Source organism: Schistocerca americana, chromosome 4 (assembly GCF_021461395.2).
Source record: "Schistocerca americana isolate TAMUIC-IGC-003095 chromosome 4, iqSchAmer2.1, whole genome shotgun sequence".
Classification (NCBI taxonomy): domain Eukaryota; kingdom Metazoa; phylum Arthropoda; class Insecta; order Orthoptera; family Acrididae; genus Schistocerca; species Schistocerca americana.
The window spans coordinates 620,278,935-620,295,225 of NC_060122.1; the positions used below are offsets into that span (position 1 = coordinate 620,278,935).

General features: G+C 40.9%; 1 protein-coding gene across 3 annotated transcripts in view; it reads right to left on the minus strand.

Annotated features, from left to right (window-relative positions):
• The window catches only part of LOC124613242 (ATP-dependent DNA helicase DDX11), a 166,510-nt gene that overhangs the window by 49,835 nt on the left and 100,384 nt on the right, over positions 1 to 16,291 (minus strand). For all 3 annotated transcript variants that reach the window (XM_047141919.1, XM_047141918.1, XM_047141920.1), the window contains exons 9-10: positions 14,576 to 14,733; positions 6,550 to 6,682 (exon numbers count right to left, since the gene is read on the minus strand). In XM_047141919.1, the coding sequence (XP_046997875.1) occupies positions 6,550 to 6,682; positions 14,576 to 14,733 (291 nt within the window). The remainder of the gene's footprint in view (positions 1 to 6,549; positions 6,683 to 14,575; positions 14,734 to 16,291) is intronic.

Here is a 16,291-nt window from a genome sequence, read left to right on the forward strand (position 1 = left end):
ATGACTGACTGACAAAAGCGCATCCCAATCTCGATTTCAACACTTTGGAAAGTAACGTGCTGTGTTTGGTGGCATTCGAATTTATACTTTTGTAATATTAAAATACACAGCATACTTGTTGCTGCACATAAAATATTTTTCTTTTTTTCTTTTTCGCTCGCGGTTGTTTACTGATGTGCCGGAAAGTTTAAGCTGGTGCATAAAACCTTAACCCTTCAAAAGAGTAGTAAGTTTTACAATTCCGAGGGAAAATATACTGTCACTTAACACTTAAAAAGTGTATTTTCATCCAGGAGAAAGTGTATTTTAACCGGGAAATCCGGGTAAAATCCGGGAATTTTTTTTTCCTTGTCTGCTTATACACACTGGTATGGTAGAGGGGTGCAGTTGTGAGGCTGGGTGGGGGGTCAGAAAAGGAGACAAACAGAGCAGGAGAATAAGGAGACTGTGGGTTCGGGCGAGACAGAAGGCTGTGTAGTACTGGAGTGGGAGCAGAGAAGGGTAGGGGGTGCAGGACAGGGACTAATGAAGCTTGAGGCCTCCTCCACATCCTCTCATAGCTGACAAAGCCTGCCTCACAAACCTACTACATTTACCACACCCTCAGTAACTCCCTCCCACCGCAATACAGAATACAGAACTCAGAACCTAAACAGTCATGAAACTTTCCTCTAAAAGCCTTAGTCTCTCTCTCTCTCTCTCTCTCTCTCTCTCTCTCTCTCTCTTTGACAGAGGGCTTACCTTTTGTCCCACACCCAGATTCAGTCCGGCTGTGCTGCTTCTCTCCGTCTCCTGATCCCTAAAGTGAAAACACTTTTATGCCACCAACCCTAAAAATAAGACTCAACCCACAACCAATGGTGAACTGTGCCTGGCTCAGTTCACTCCTCCACCCAACCATGATCCATCCACTGCCTCAAAATCTCTCCTTGTTAACATCGCAGAATTTCTTAACCTCAAACCTTGCCTCACCATAATTCCTCAAATCCCTCAACATGGAAACTAGCTTTATATCTGCAGAAAGAACCACAATCCACCACCTAAAAACTGATCCTGACCTTATAATCATACTTGCATACAAAGGCTCCACCACAGTGGTCTTGAATCACAAGAATTACCTGGCAAAAGAACTCCAGTCCAACAGGATCTCCAGTCTCTCCTCAGATCCTTAGGCCCATCCCAGAACCTCTCACTTGAGTGAATCTGATTCCTTATCCCTGCCAATCCCCACACTCTGCCTTCTACATGCCTTTTAAGTCCATAAACCCAACCACCCAGGACACCCCATTGTAGCCAGTTACTGTGATCCCACTGAGACTCACTCTGCTGCCATAGACTAACACCTTCAGCCCATTATCTGTAACCTACCCTTCTACAGGGTGTTTCAAAAATGACCGGTATATTTGAAACGACAATAAAAACTAAACGAGCAGCGATAGAAATACACCGTTTGTTGCAATATACTTGGGACAACAGTACATTTTCAGGCAGACGAACTTTGGAAATTACAGTAGTTACAATTTTCAACAACAGATGGCGCTGCGGTCTGGGAAACTCTATAGTACGATATTTTCCACGTATCCACCATGCATAGCATAATATGGCGTAGTCTCTGAATGAAATTACCCGAAACCTTTGACAACGTGTCTGGCGGAATGGCTTTACATGCAGATGAGATGTACTGCTTCAGCTGTTCAATTGTTTCTGGATTCTGGCGGTATACCTGGCCTTTCAAGTGTCCCCACAGAAAGAAGTCACAGGGGTTCATGTCTGGCGAATAGGGAGGCCAATCCACGCTGCCTCCTGTATGTTTCGGATAGCCCAAAGCAATCACACGATCATCGAAATATTCATTCAGGAAATTAAAGACATAGGCCGTGCGATGTGGCCGGGCACCATCTTGCATAAACCACGAGTGTTCGCAGTGTCGTCTAAGGCAATTTGTACCGCCACAAATTCACGAAGAATGTCCAGATAGCGTGATGCAGTAATCGTTTCGGATCTGAAAAATGGGCCAATGATTCCTTTGGAAGAAATGGCGGCCCAGACCAGTACTTTTTGAGGATGCAGGGACGATGGGACTGCAACATGGGGCTTTTCGGTTCCCCATATGCGCCAGTTCTGTTTATTGACGAAGCCGTCCAGGTAAAAATAAGCTTCGTCAGTAAACCAAATGCTGCCCACATGCATATCGCCATCATCAATCCTGTGCACTATATCGTTAGCGAATGTCTCTCGTGCAGCAATGGTAGCGGTGCTGAGGGGTTGCCGTGTTTGAATTTTGTATGGATAGAGGTGTAAACTCTGGCCCATGAGACGATACGTGGACGTTGGCGTCATTTGGACCGCAGCTGCAACACGGCGAACGGAAACCCGAGGCCGCTGTTGGATCACCTGCTGCACTAGCTGCGCGTTGCCCTCTGTGGTTGCCGTACGCGGTCGCCCTACCTTTCCAGCACGTTCATCCGTCACGTTCCCAGTCCGTTGAAATTTTTCAAACAGATCCTTTATTGCATCGCTTTTCGGTCCTTTGGTTACATTAAACCCCCGTTGAAAACTTCGTCTTGTTGCAACAACACTGTGTTCTAGGCGGTGGAATTCCAACACCAGAAAAATCCTCTGTTCTAAGGAATAAACCATGTTGTCTACAGCACACTTGCACGTTGTGAACAGCACACGCTTACAGCAGAAAGACGATGTAAAGAATGGCGCACCCACAGACTGCGTTGTCTTCTATATCTTTCACATCACTTGCAGCGCCATCTGTTGTTGAAAATTGTAACTACTGTAATTTCGAAAGTTTGTCCGCCTGAAAATGTACTGTTGTCCCAACCATATTGCAACAAACGGTGTATTTCTATCGCTGCTCGTTCAGTTTTTATTGCCGTTTCAAATATACCGGTCATTTTTGAAACACCTTGTATATATAACACACCAACCATTTTCCCTTTCTCCACAGTACCCGTTTCTTTACTATACGGCGCCCTGCTCATCGCTATTGATGCCGCCTCCCTTTACACTAATATCCCTAAAGCCCAAGGCCTTGTCACTATTGAGCACTACCTTTCGCAATGCCTGACTGATTTCACACCTACAACCTTCTCCCTCGTCACCATGACCAAATATATCCTCACCCACAATTACTTCACCTCTGAAGGCATCTCCTACAAACAAATCCGTCATACAACAATGGGCATCCACATGGCACCATCCTATGCCAACCTGTTCATGCGCCATACATTGATGATGTCTTTGTGATCTGGATCAATAGAAAGGACACCCTATCCACATTCCTCCAGAACCTCAACACATTCTCTGCCATTTGCTTCGCCTGGTCCTCCTCAACCCAACAAGCCACTTTCCCCAGTGTTGACCTCCACCTCAGAGATGGCCACATCAGTACTTCTCTGACTGTATAAACCTACCAACCACCAGCAATACCTCCACTTCGATAGTTGCCACCCATTCCATACCAAGAAGTCCCTTCCATACAGGCTAGCCACCCATAGCTATTGCATCTGTAGTGACGAGCAATCCCTCTCCAAATATACCAAGGGCCTCACAGAGGCCTTCACAGACAGAAATAACCCTCTCAATATTGTAAGGACAGATCTCCTGGGCATTGTCTCTCCAGTAACCCACAACCTCCCAGAGTCCCACTGTCCAGCCACAAAGGAGCTTTCCACCCATGGCTCAGTACCATCAAGGACTGGAGGAACTAAATCACATTCTCCACCATTTGATTACTACTCATCATACCCCTTCCACAAAGGCATTCCGGTTCCCACTGAATTTACGCAAGATCCTCGTCCATCCCTTCTTCACCCTACTCCCATCCCATTGCCTCATGGCTCATATTGCTATAATAGACCTAGATGCTAGATGCATCCCGTACATCCTACCAACCATCAACTACTCCAGTCGGGTCACAAGCACCATCTGTTCAATCAAAGGCAGGGTTACCTGTGAAAGCCATCTCATGATACACAAGCTAAGCAGCAACCATGTGCCACACACTACGTCGGCATGACAACCAACAAGCTGTCCGTCCACATGAATGGCCACTGATAAACTGGAACCAAGACACAGCTAGACCACGCAGTTGCTGAACATGCTGCCCAACATTCTTCACTTCAATGACCACTTTGGAGCCTACACCATCTGAATCCTTCCTACCAACACCAGCTTTCCTGAAATGCGCAGGTGGAATCTCTCCTTGCTATATATATGTTCCTGTAACATCCCCCCACCGGCCAAAAGCTCAGTTAGTCCTTGTCCTTCACCTTTCCCAGATCCCTATCCCATTAATGCATCCAATCTCCTTTTTCCCCTCCTCTACTGGCCTCTTTTTCCACACTCTCCCCCCCCACCGCACCTAGGTATCCCACCCTGTCCCTGAATTGCTTCCACAAGCAGCACTTTACTGTCCTCCACCCCCACCCCGCTACCCAACCCTATCCCTGCCCTATGCCTCCTCTGTACCCCCACCACCCAGATTGCTTCTCTTATCATGCGCAGTTGCTCACAGTATGGCCTCACTGACCAGAGACGTGTGAGTTGTGCTTGTGTTAATGTGTGTGTGTTCTCTACTTTAGAATAAAGCCTTTGGTTGAATGCTCACATGTGCAGCAGTCTTTTTGTTGTGCCTGTCTGCGACCCAACATCTCTTCTATATGACAAGTAGCAATCCATTTTTTTCATAATATTAAAATTACTTGGAAGTTGATGTGTCATTTGCCACTACAGTGTTAACACATTGGCTGCCGGCTAACACTCAACTGTAGGCAACACACAAACACCACAGGTCACAAATGCTGCTAATGTGTAATGGACAGCAATGTTGGAAGCGGCCGCCGCGAGGTATGACAGAAATGTGAGATGCTCTGTTGAAAGCTGATTTCTAATCACAACCTCATGATGTGCAATGTATCTTTGAAATCAGCAGTAAAAAATATGCAGCAGAACCAAAATCACAATCACTTTGTTCACGGCAATTAAAGCTAAACTCTACAAGCAAATTCAAGACAGACACATTTCAGTTTCAGTGCTAAACTGTGATTTCTTGATGTCCCTGGTTACCTGAAACTATCCTCACACTGGCTACATGAGCTGCCACTTTATCAACCGATGAGCAATTCTGGTTGGCACTTGGCTGCAGATTATAAGTGACACAGGCAGATTCCAAATGAAAACAAAGTGTTAGGAAGAAAAATAAGAGCAAATAAAAGAGGCAATACTATGATGAAAACAATGCAGCAGAGTATTAGAAATTAAAAAAAAAAAAACATTTATACCAATTAATTGATTAAAAATTATACAGTCTTTTGATTAGATTTAGAAATAAAAACAATTTCAGTACATTTGATGAGATTTGAATGTATGACCTTCTGCACACCAAGTTTATACACTAACCATTGCACTTTGCCACTACACTGCATAAGGTAGTTGTATTTATGACTCGAAAGATGAATTGCGATCTTCTACAATTTGGCTTCACGCAATGCTGTGCGAACCTTCCCAATATAAGCCAATCTCTGTGATCATTATAACTGTTTAAGTGACACTGAATCGTGTCTGCAGAAGGATCCAGTAGTGTGTGTGTGTGTGTGTGTGTGTGTGTGTGTGTGTGTGTGTGAGGGGGGGGGAGGTGGAGGGAGCATCATTGATGGACGGTTTCAGGTGTACATGTACACATGATCATCACACTTTATTACCAGATAACAAAGAAAAAATACTGAAGCATGAGAATATAATTATACTCCCTCAGGTAATCCATAATACATGGGAAGAAGTTAGGTTAATAAGCTGATATATTATTCTGCCCACCTATTGTGTAAGCCTTTCTTTAACTTGAGCTTATGACAATGTCGTTCTTCCCTTCATTATCTGTTCCAATTTATTGCATCTTTCAACTCAAAATACTTTAAATATCACCTACCTGAAGTTTCTGTGGGGCCAGACTACAAGAGAACTACATTAAGATATTACAGATGTCCATGTTTGCTGAATATAAGCATTTACAATGTGCTCTGTTTCAACTACATGCTCATTTATTTGTAATGCTGCCAGTCACACATTTATGATCATCTAAGATAAAAATGTCAAACTTTATATATTTGGGTGTTTCTTGTACATTTTTTTCACTCAGATTTCTATGTGATTTGCTGCCTTTTTCCTTCACCACCTTGCTTCATCCAAACCTGTCTCAAATTTATGCTTTGTTCTGCCAAAGAAACCTCTATTACCATTTAAGGTTCTTCACATTTTTGTAAGTTCCTGTATTCTATGAATAGTGTCTGTTTTTGTAAATAATGCTGACACAAAAAATTAACAAAGAAATAAGTCACTTAAAGGCATTGTACTGACTAGTTACATAACATATTTTCAAATGAATAGTTTCCAAATGACTGCATTGTTCACATGTTATACTGAACCTGTTGCTACATACATTCATATATTTATTTTGTAATTTCTTTTCCTTACATAACAGTTGTAAACAGCGCCGTTCCAATATTCTCGACAAATACTTATGAAACTGTACTACTGTACCTGCTGCAACTTTTCCTTTAATTCCATTTTTGGAACTGGCATGGACCATTTCACTTAGAAGAGCTTTCAGACCACCTTTTTTCTCTGGGTGTATTTTCACAGTTGATTCATAAAGCTCTCCATAACGCCGAATCTGAAGTATCCAAAGTCATATGTAAATTTTCTTGTGGTGTTGTAAAAATTATAAAGATAAAGCACATTTAAGGAAAAGTTGTCAAGATTGCATGAGAAACAACACCCAGTTGCCAGTTGCAGTCTGAAATGAGCTGGCAATACTGACACTAAAATGACTCAGATTTTGAACTGTTGCGAAATACCAGATTAGAAGCTGGTGTTTATCTCTGTAATTCAAACATTTAATGAACTGTGCAACATGTCTGTGATTAGAGAAATAATTGATAATAATACAAGTTGTGGCATGGAGAGACAGGAATGATAAAGGTTAAAAAGAAAATAAAACATACTTTTACACCAGGGTAATGAAAAGTCCTAGGTTGAATATAAATAATGGGAGGTGAAAGGGTGATCAGTTATATATATTTGAAGCACTGAGCAGTTATTAGGCTTACAAACAAGAATGAGAACCTTTTTCACCTTTTGAACACTGTCCTACAGAGTGAGCTAACTACTGACCACTCAACATGTCATATTTTTGGAGATGTTTTGACTCATTCCACATCCTTGTGTTTACACCTGCTTAGTGATCTATTGAAAATGTATCAAAAACAAAAATAAAGAATAATAAAAATATGCTCCATGATTTTCAGATGAATACAGCTGAAAAAGGTTTCTTGTATACCTAACTATTGGAAGCCTTCATCTAATTTGACCAGTCAATATCTATACAGATCATTTTATATACTGCTGCAGGGTTTTCATATGCTATTACTAGTGTACATGTTTCTCAAATAATGGTTGTTGTTGTTGCTGTTGTTTTGGCCATCAACCGTAAGTTTGGTTTGATTCACTTTTCCACTCCTGTTGCTCGAAAGCTACCATCATTTCAGAATGACATGTAATTCATTTTAATTATTGATAAAATTATTTAATTGGATAAATAAAAAATCCACTCACCACGCGGTGGCAGAACACACACACATAAAAGACTATTGTGATACACAAGCTTTTGGAGGCAGTGGCTCCTTCTTCAGGCAGAACGGTTGAAGGGGAAGGAAGAAGGGTGAAGAAAAAGGATTGGAGAGGTCTAGGAAAAGAGGTAGATTTTGGGAAAGTCGCTCAAAACTGTGAGTCAGGGGAGACTTGCCGTACAGGATGAGAAGGAAAGACTGATTGTTGGGGACTGCATTGGATGAGACCTGAAGTTTGAAAATCCGTCCAATGCAGTCCCCAACAATCAGTCTTTCCTTCTCATCCTGTACGGTAAGTCTCCCCTGACCCATGGTTCTGAGTGACTTTCCCAAAATCTACCTCTTTTCCTAGACCTCTCCAGTCCTTTTTCTTCACCCTTCTTCCTTTCCTTTCAACGCTTCTGCCTGAAGAAGGAGACACTGTCTCCAAAAACTTGCCAACAACAACAGTCTTATGTGTGTGTGTTCCGCCCCCACTTGGTGAGTAGATTTTTTATCTATCCAATTAAATAATGTAATTCATTTTTTAATGTGTGGTAAGCATTCTCTCCCTGTCTCTTCCTTTCTTTCATTACGTTAGATATTAGACTTTTTCTCACTGACTTGTTGCCAAGTGTCCTGATCAAGTCATCTAATCTACAATAGCCTCCTGTAACACCTACTGTCAATGTTTTGCACCCACACACAACACATAATTTACTGCAGAATAACGTCACATACATGGGCAAATAACTAATTACAGTGGCTTTTACACATTCAGACATTTGATTTAATGAATGTGAAACCATACAAGACATTCATGCTGATAAAATGAAAGTTATCGATTTTACGAGTTACCAGCTTACCATTACTGAAGTAATGACTCATTTCATGACTGGTAGCTTTGACTTACATGATCCTACAAAACCTAATGGATTAAATTAAGCGTGTGGCAAAAATATTGACATGATTTTGAAGAAACGGACATACAGATTTTGATGCTGGTTTCATGTCATTTGGTATTAGCTCATGACACCCAGATATCTATCTGGATTTATTTTTCGCTTACTCGCCACAGTAAAACTTACAAAGGAAAATGAGGTGAATACAGTCTGACCTCCATTGACCATTAGTTTTCTAATCATACTGCCCTTAGTGGTTTCACTTTGATCCATGAATAGCTTTAAGACGTGGAGCCACACAGAAGAAGAAGAAGAAGAAGAAGAAGAAGAAGAAGAAACCCTATAGGGTAAATTAAAAAATAACTTGTGCATTATTAAAGACAAAACAAAATTGTGGCTTGAGTGTCATTATCCTCAAAGCTGTGGTGAGAAAAGTGAAAATGCATCTTAAATCAGGTCAAACATTCCAAATCAGCAAAAAAATTCAGGATACAATGTATGTCTGATAGCTTCTGTCTTTATACACTATGTTATCAAAAGTATCTGGACAACCTCAAAAGCATATGTTTTTCATATTAGGTGCTGCCAACTATTGCCAGGCACTCCATGTCAGCGACCTCAGTAGTCATTAGACATTTTGAGAGAGCAGAACTGGGTGCTCTACAGAACTCATGGACTTTGAACGTGGTCAGGTGATTGGGTGTCACTTGTGCCATAAGCCTGTACGCTAGATTTCCACACTCCTAAACATCCCCTAGATCCACTGTTACAGAAGTGACAGTGAAGTGGTAATGTGATGGGACAGTACAGCAGAGTACAACACAAAAGCATACAAGCCGACCTCGTCTGTTGACTGACAGAGACTGCCGACAGTTGAAGAGGGTCGTAATGTGTAATAGGCAGACATTTATCCAGACCATCAAACAGTAATTCCAAACTGCAACAGGTTCCGCTGCAAATACTATGACAGTTAGGCTCATGGTGAAAAAACTTTGATTTCCTGGTCGAGCGGCTGGTCATAAGCCACACACCACGCCGGTAAATGCCAAACGATGTCTTGCTTGCTGTAAGGAGGATAAATACTGGACGATTGAACAGTGGAAAAACATTGTATGGAGTGACGAATCACAGTATACAATGTGGCTATCCAATGGCAGGATGTGGGTATGGCGAATGCCCTGTGAATGTCAACTGCTAGCATGTGTAGTGCCAACAGTAAAATTCAGAGGCACTGGTGTTATGGTGGGGTCATGTTTTTTATGAAGGGGGCTTGCACCCCTTGTTGTTTTGCATGGGACCATCATGTCAAAGGCCTACATTGATGTTTTAAGTGCTTTCTGGCTTCCTACTGTTGAAGAGCAACTTGAGGATGGCAATTGCATCTTTCAACATGATCAAGCACCTGTTCATAATGTAGGGCTTGTGGCATAGTGCACGACAGTAACATCCCTGTAATGGACTGGCCTGCACAGAGTCCTGACCTGAATCCTATTGAATACCTCTGGGATGTTTTGGAACACTGACTTCATACCAGGCCTCACCGACCAACATCGATACTTCTCTGTGCAGCACTCCGTGAAGAATGGGTTGCCATTCCCCAAGAAACCTTCCAGCACCTGATTGTATGCCTGTGAGAGTGGAAGCTGTCATCAAGGTTAAGGGTGGGCCAACACCATATTGAATTCCAGCATTACCGATGGAGGGCGCCACAAAATTATAAGTCATGTTAGCCACATGTCTGGATACTTTTGGTCACATAGTGTATGTGCAATAGAGAGCTATGGACACTTAAAAAAAAAAACACACACACACAATGAAATAAAAGATCCAAGCAACACAGTGAGATCAAAAGCAGTCAACAATATTGGACATTACAAGAAAATAAATTCTACAAAGTAAAACAAATAGGAAAACCAAGAGAGTCTTACAGACAGGCAGTAGACACAGGAGGGCACTGTTGGAGCAAGTGTAGAGCTCCTTGGTGACAGATGACAGGTAACTATTATTTTTTTAAGGCAAGTGCTCAATAATGTGACCAGTGATGTGTTTTAATTATTGTGGATCCAAGAAATAATTTGGACAACAACTTGAAATATGGAGTTGAGGATGGCTTCAGGCACACCACTGGATAGTCTCATCACGTTCACTCTTTTGACCTAGATCGACACACTCAACATCCCATTTTCACACTTAGGATGGCTGGTCAAAAGCTTCTGGAGGAAACAAGTTCTTCTATGCTATATTTCTAGACCTGCAGGAAGCAACAGAGTTCAAGGACTTGTCTCTGGAAGTCCATATAGGAATGCGACAGTTAGCAAAGCTATATGTTGAGCCACCAGGATCCCCTATGCAATCTTCAAGAACTAGATGAGATTAATTATAATAGTCTGGATAACAAGGCATGTTTATTAAAAGGTGACCGGTTTCGAGCCTGTGATGATTGAAACCGGTCATCTTTTAGTAAACCTTTAGACTACTATAATTAATTTTGAAGACTGTATTTTGATCACTGATATCTCCAGTAATGTTTTCAAAAATAACTCTATGAGAACACAAAATCAGAGATCTGCTGACTTCACTACAAGCAAGACGTCCAAGCAAGACCACAGTCCCTTGCTTATGCCTTTACCACATAATGAACACATGTAGCAGCAAACCCAGAATCTACTCTGTAGGAATCAACATGGATTCCGGAAACAGCGATCATGTGAGACCCAACTCGCTTTATTTGTTCATGAGACCCAGAAAATATTAGATACAGGCTCCCAGGTAGATGCTATTTTCCTTGACTTCCGGAAGGCATTCGATACAGTTCCGCACTGTCGCCTGATAAACAAAGTAAGAGCCTACGGAATATCAGACCAGCTGTGTGGCTGGATTGAAGAGTTTTTAGCAAACAGAACACAGCATGTTGTTATCAATGGGGAGACATCTACAGACGTTAAAGTAACCTCTGGCATGCCACAGGGGAGTGTTATGGGACCATTGCTTTTCACAATATATATAAATGACCTAGTAGATAGTGTCGGAAGTTCCATGCGGCTTCTCGCGGATGATGCTGTAGGATACAGAGAAGTTGCAGCATTAGAAAATTGTAGCGAAATGCAGGAAGATCTGCAGCGGATAGGCACTTGGTGCAGGGAGTGGCAACTAACCCTTAACATAGACAAATGTAATGTATTGCGAATACATAGAAAGAAGGATCCTTTATTGTATGATTATATGATAGCGGAACAAACACTGGTAGCAGTTACTTCCGTAAAATATCTGGCAGTATGCGTGCGGAACGATTTGAAGTGGAATGATCATATAAAATTAATTGTTGGTAAGGCGGGTGCCAGGTTGAGATTCATTGGGAGAGTGCTTAGAAAATGTAGTCCATCAACAAAGGAGGTGGCTTACAAAACACTCGTTTGACCTATACTTGAGTATTGCTCATCAGTGTGGGATCCGTACCAGATCGGGTTGACGGAGGAGATAGAGAAGATCCAAAGAAGAGTGGCGCGTTTTGTCACAGGGTTATTTGGTAACCGTGATAGCGTTACGGAGATGTTTAGCAAACTCAAGTGGCAGACTCTGCAAGAGAGGCGCTCTGCATCGCGGTGTAGCTTGCTCGCCAGGTTTCGAGAGGGTGCGTTGCTGGATGAGGTATCGAATATATTGCTTCCCCCTACTTATACCTCCCGAGGAGATCACAAATGTAAAATTAGAGAGATTAGAGCGCCTACGGAGGCTTTCAGACAGTCGTTCTTCCCGCGAACCATACGTGACTGGAACAGAAAAGGGAGGTAATGACCGTGGCACGTAAAGTGCCCTCCGCCACACACCGCCAGGTGGCTTGCGGAGTATTGATGTATGTGTAGATGTAGAATATTAAAAATCTGACTGCTGGAAATCACCAGATGTAAGCCATTCAACTGACCACTTGGCTTTTTCAGGTGACCTGGCAACATTGCCCTCTTTGATAAAAACTTCCAATGCAACATTAATGTCTGGGTGGAAGAGCTTAAGAAGAAAGGAATGAATGCATTTTGCTGGAAAAATCGAAACCATGATTACAAACAAAATGGAAAAAGAGCACATTTGAAGCAAAGGCATAAGAACAGGTTTGTAAATTTGAGTACTTGGGCTCTATCTTCAGAGTAGATAAGAAGATGAAAGACAAAATTAGGCAAAGAGATGGGGCAACCGGCCAACTGTCTAAAGTAGTCAAATGGAACTTCCTCATAAGAGACAGATATTGAAAGAAACAAAATTAGCTGAACTATGACTGGGAATCACGGATTGTGAGTAGCTGATCAGAAAGTCTGATACATGCAGCAGAAATGAGACACCAGAAAATAAAAGTAGGTACGACAGGATCCCAAACAGAGCAATTTGGGATTTATAAATAAAGCCTCGGGAGAAGCATATCAGCTGAAATGGTTTGGACATCAAGTGCCAAGGTAAATAAAGTATGTGATGGTAAAGGGAGAGATGAGGACAGCCAAGAAAGATGTGGAAGTACGTAGTAGTAGACACAATGCAGGAGTGAGCAAAGGCAGTAACTGCTGCTACAGAAAGGAAGAGATTGAGATTAGTTATACCTCCTACACCATGAGGTAGACTAGTGAAGTATCTCCCACACTTGTTTGTGCCCCACCCACCTTTGTTTGCAGTCAAATAGTTGCCTTTCATGACATTAATGTGCAGATAATTGTTCTGAAGAAGCAATAAATAAAGAGCAGCTATTTAGTCTAAGTAGGACAGAAGCAAGTTTCTGTTCATTTTACATCCTTTTTACCAAAGCAATAATCTTTTTTCTAAGAACTGTATTTAGTCCAACTATAGCTTTATGCAGCTAAAACACACACAGCAGACTAATCCCAGCATACAGATGTACTCTGGTAGTTACTTTCGACCTTAAATTTACACCTTGACTCATAAGACATTCCTAAAAATTTTCTTTCCTGATAGGATTTACAGATCATGTACCACAGAACGAATGGGTGAAGCAAGAAATCAATCACATACATGAACTCTAGAGAGCTCAGAAGACAGTTCTCATTAACAAGAGTGTTTATGGTACTTCTGCCATCCCACTGGTGAAACACTAGGGTCTCTACCATCCACTCCTTGGTCACTTTACGCTCAGAAGAAGGGATCCATGTTTCCACATTTAAGATTTAGGTTTATCAATTAGAGTGCCTGTGTCAGAAAAGATTATTTTTCATTCTGCATAGTTAATGCATTAATCTGTTTTACAATTCATCACTATGTAAAGCTAATTTCTGGATTATTAATTATACTGGTGGTCGCCAGTCTTTATTTACTCTACATAGATGCTTTAGTACGCACAGTCCTACAGGAGGTGGTTCACCCTTGCCTTCCTTCAACCTTTGAACTGACTTGCCTGGCCTTTTGTAGTGGGTCCTACAGATTAATGTGGGTTCTGATCCATAGTACACCTTGGTATTTTTCACATTGTCAAATCATTACCCCAGAGAGGAAAGAAACTAAAATGGCAGCAAAACCTTAGTACTAACAGAGGACCAAACCTCGGATCTGGCTCTTATCCACTGAGGCACACAATTTTTCATATCATAGAAATAAATATTTCCGAATTTTATTTTTCTGTCTCCCTTTAAGTGCAAATGCTTTTTAGTTTAGTCCTCAATAAATATTGGCTATAAACCTTTAAACCGCATCAAGCCTACGCATCCTTCAAATGCAAAATAGACATTTGTTACAAGTATTTTTACAAAACAATATGAATTTAGTGCAGTACTGGTCAGTATTAACAAAAATCTTGGGATGTATTTATAAGATTTCTAGTAAGAAAGTGTTCCAAATTTCACAACAGTAAAGCTTGTCAATCATATCTATACCAACTTCTACAATTAAACAATATATCTGTGATTCAGCATCTCCACTATATGGTGAGGAGCAAGTATCCTTCTCATAATATTGCCAACTTGAAGAATAATAAGAAGCACAGGCGAAATTTGAACCCAGGTAAACCAATTTGTTTTAATCAAAATATCCTAATCAAAATGTCACAAATCAGCATGGTATTACCTTATGTGCCAGCTTACTCTTCTTGCAAAATTGCAGTAACACGTATGGATTGATATTATCAATTTCTGCAAATAACAGAAAATCTGTTAGTGTATACATCTTCTCTTCTGCAGCTCGCAAACCAGTACTGACATCAGGATGGTGACCAGGCCTACCACCTGAAAAATGGTATTAAAATTCACAAGCTGAAAATACTTTCTTACACAAGGTAGACCCTCTGGAATATCGTAAAACCATTTTCATAACCATTTTAAAGACAGAACACACTGAAAACACTGGCAAGAAATTATTCCACCAGAAAGAAAAAAATACATTGGGCAGGGTTTGATTTAGGCTGCATTCTGTGTAAGTTACATAAACAACTGACAGTACACAACACTTTCAGGTGACAAAATAGCACATGTACAGTTACGTTAGTGGCCTATGTGGGTGACATTTGTGTTGCTTCCTGCCTTCCATTATAATGGGCAGCATTTAGATTCAAATCCGTCTGAGTATTGTCACTATACCCCACACAACAGGCAATGATGAGAAAACTTTGAGCTAGTTCTAAGCAAGAATTTGCTAAAAGATTTTTCCAAAACATTTGTATTAGTACAGCTCAACTTTTGTGGGACAAGAGGCATAAAATTTACCATAACTAATTTATGCCTAATCAATAGTGCATGGTTATGACCAAGTTAGTGGACAAACAACTACAAGTATCGCTTTTATTTATTTTCTCTCTTTTTAAATAAGAATATTAAGATCAAAGGCATTCCTGCATATGATGAAGGTTGGGTTTTATTTCTAAAACACACTCATCTTTCATTTATCTTCACTTATTTAAACTCATCTGAGGAATTTTGTTGCCGTTTGGATTTTGCAGCTGTAATAATAATAATAATAATAATAATAATAATAACACAGACTGGCTGCTGAAAGTTTGTGGCCACATAAGAAAACAGTTCTGTAAACCGTTTACTGAGTAGCTGAATTTATGCAGAGCCATTACAGAGCACTTTAAGAATTTAAATAGTCATCATCTCTACTGCGGATATAAATGTGCCCATTGTGGTATATTTTTCATATAGTATTCCCCTGTCACTCAAATTTCCTGTTTAAGGCCAATTTTTAAGCCGTGCTCTCAAGCAATATCATTTGTGCCTCAGTGTAAGTTATCAGTCAGCTTATAAGCTGAACTTGTAGCAGCGATTTCTTGCTCGTACATGGGACACCAAACATGTCAACCAATGATGCTGTTGCTAGAAGCTGTAAAGCTGCGTAATCAGAGGTCGCACATTGTTAGTTGCTTTTGTAGTCCATCTAGAGGGTGATCTTATGTTGGGTATAAATTCCTTAGACAGACTGGTGGTGGGAAAAAGAGAGAAACTGACTAGGGACAGACTGATGGTGAGGAACAGAACCATTCACAAAACAGGCATTGTATATTATGTGACTGTACAATGTGTCAAAGGGAAGTTTCCAGAGATGAATTCATAAGTAGCCTTATGTATGAGAATGTTTCAGCTCTGTTAATGGTGGCCATACCATTAATATTCCCGTGAAACGTAAACTATAAAAGTGAACTAATCATCCACTCTATTTCATCCTGTTCCAGCTTATTTTGTCTTTAGTTGTTCTTTCTCTTTTCCTTTCACGAAAGTATGCCCAATCAGTGTGGCCATTTCTATTCTTACACCTCCTGAATCTGTCCATCACTGTGCCATGCAATTT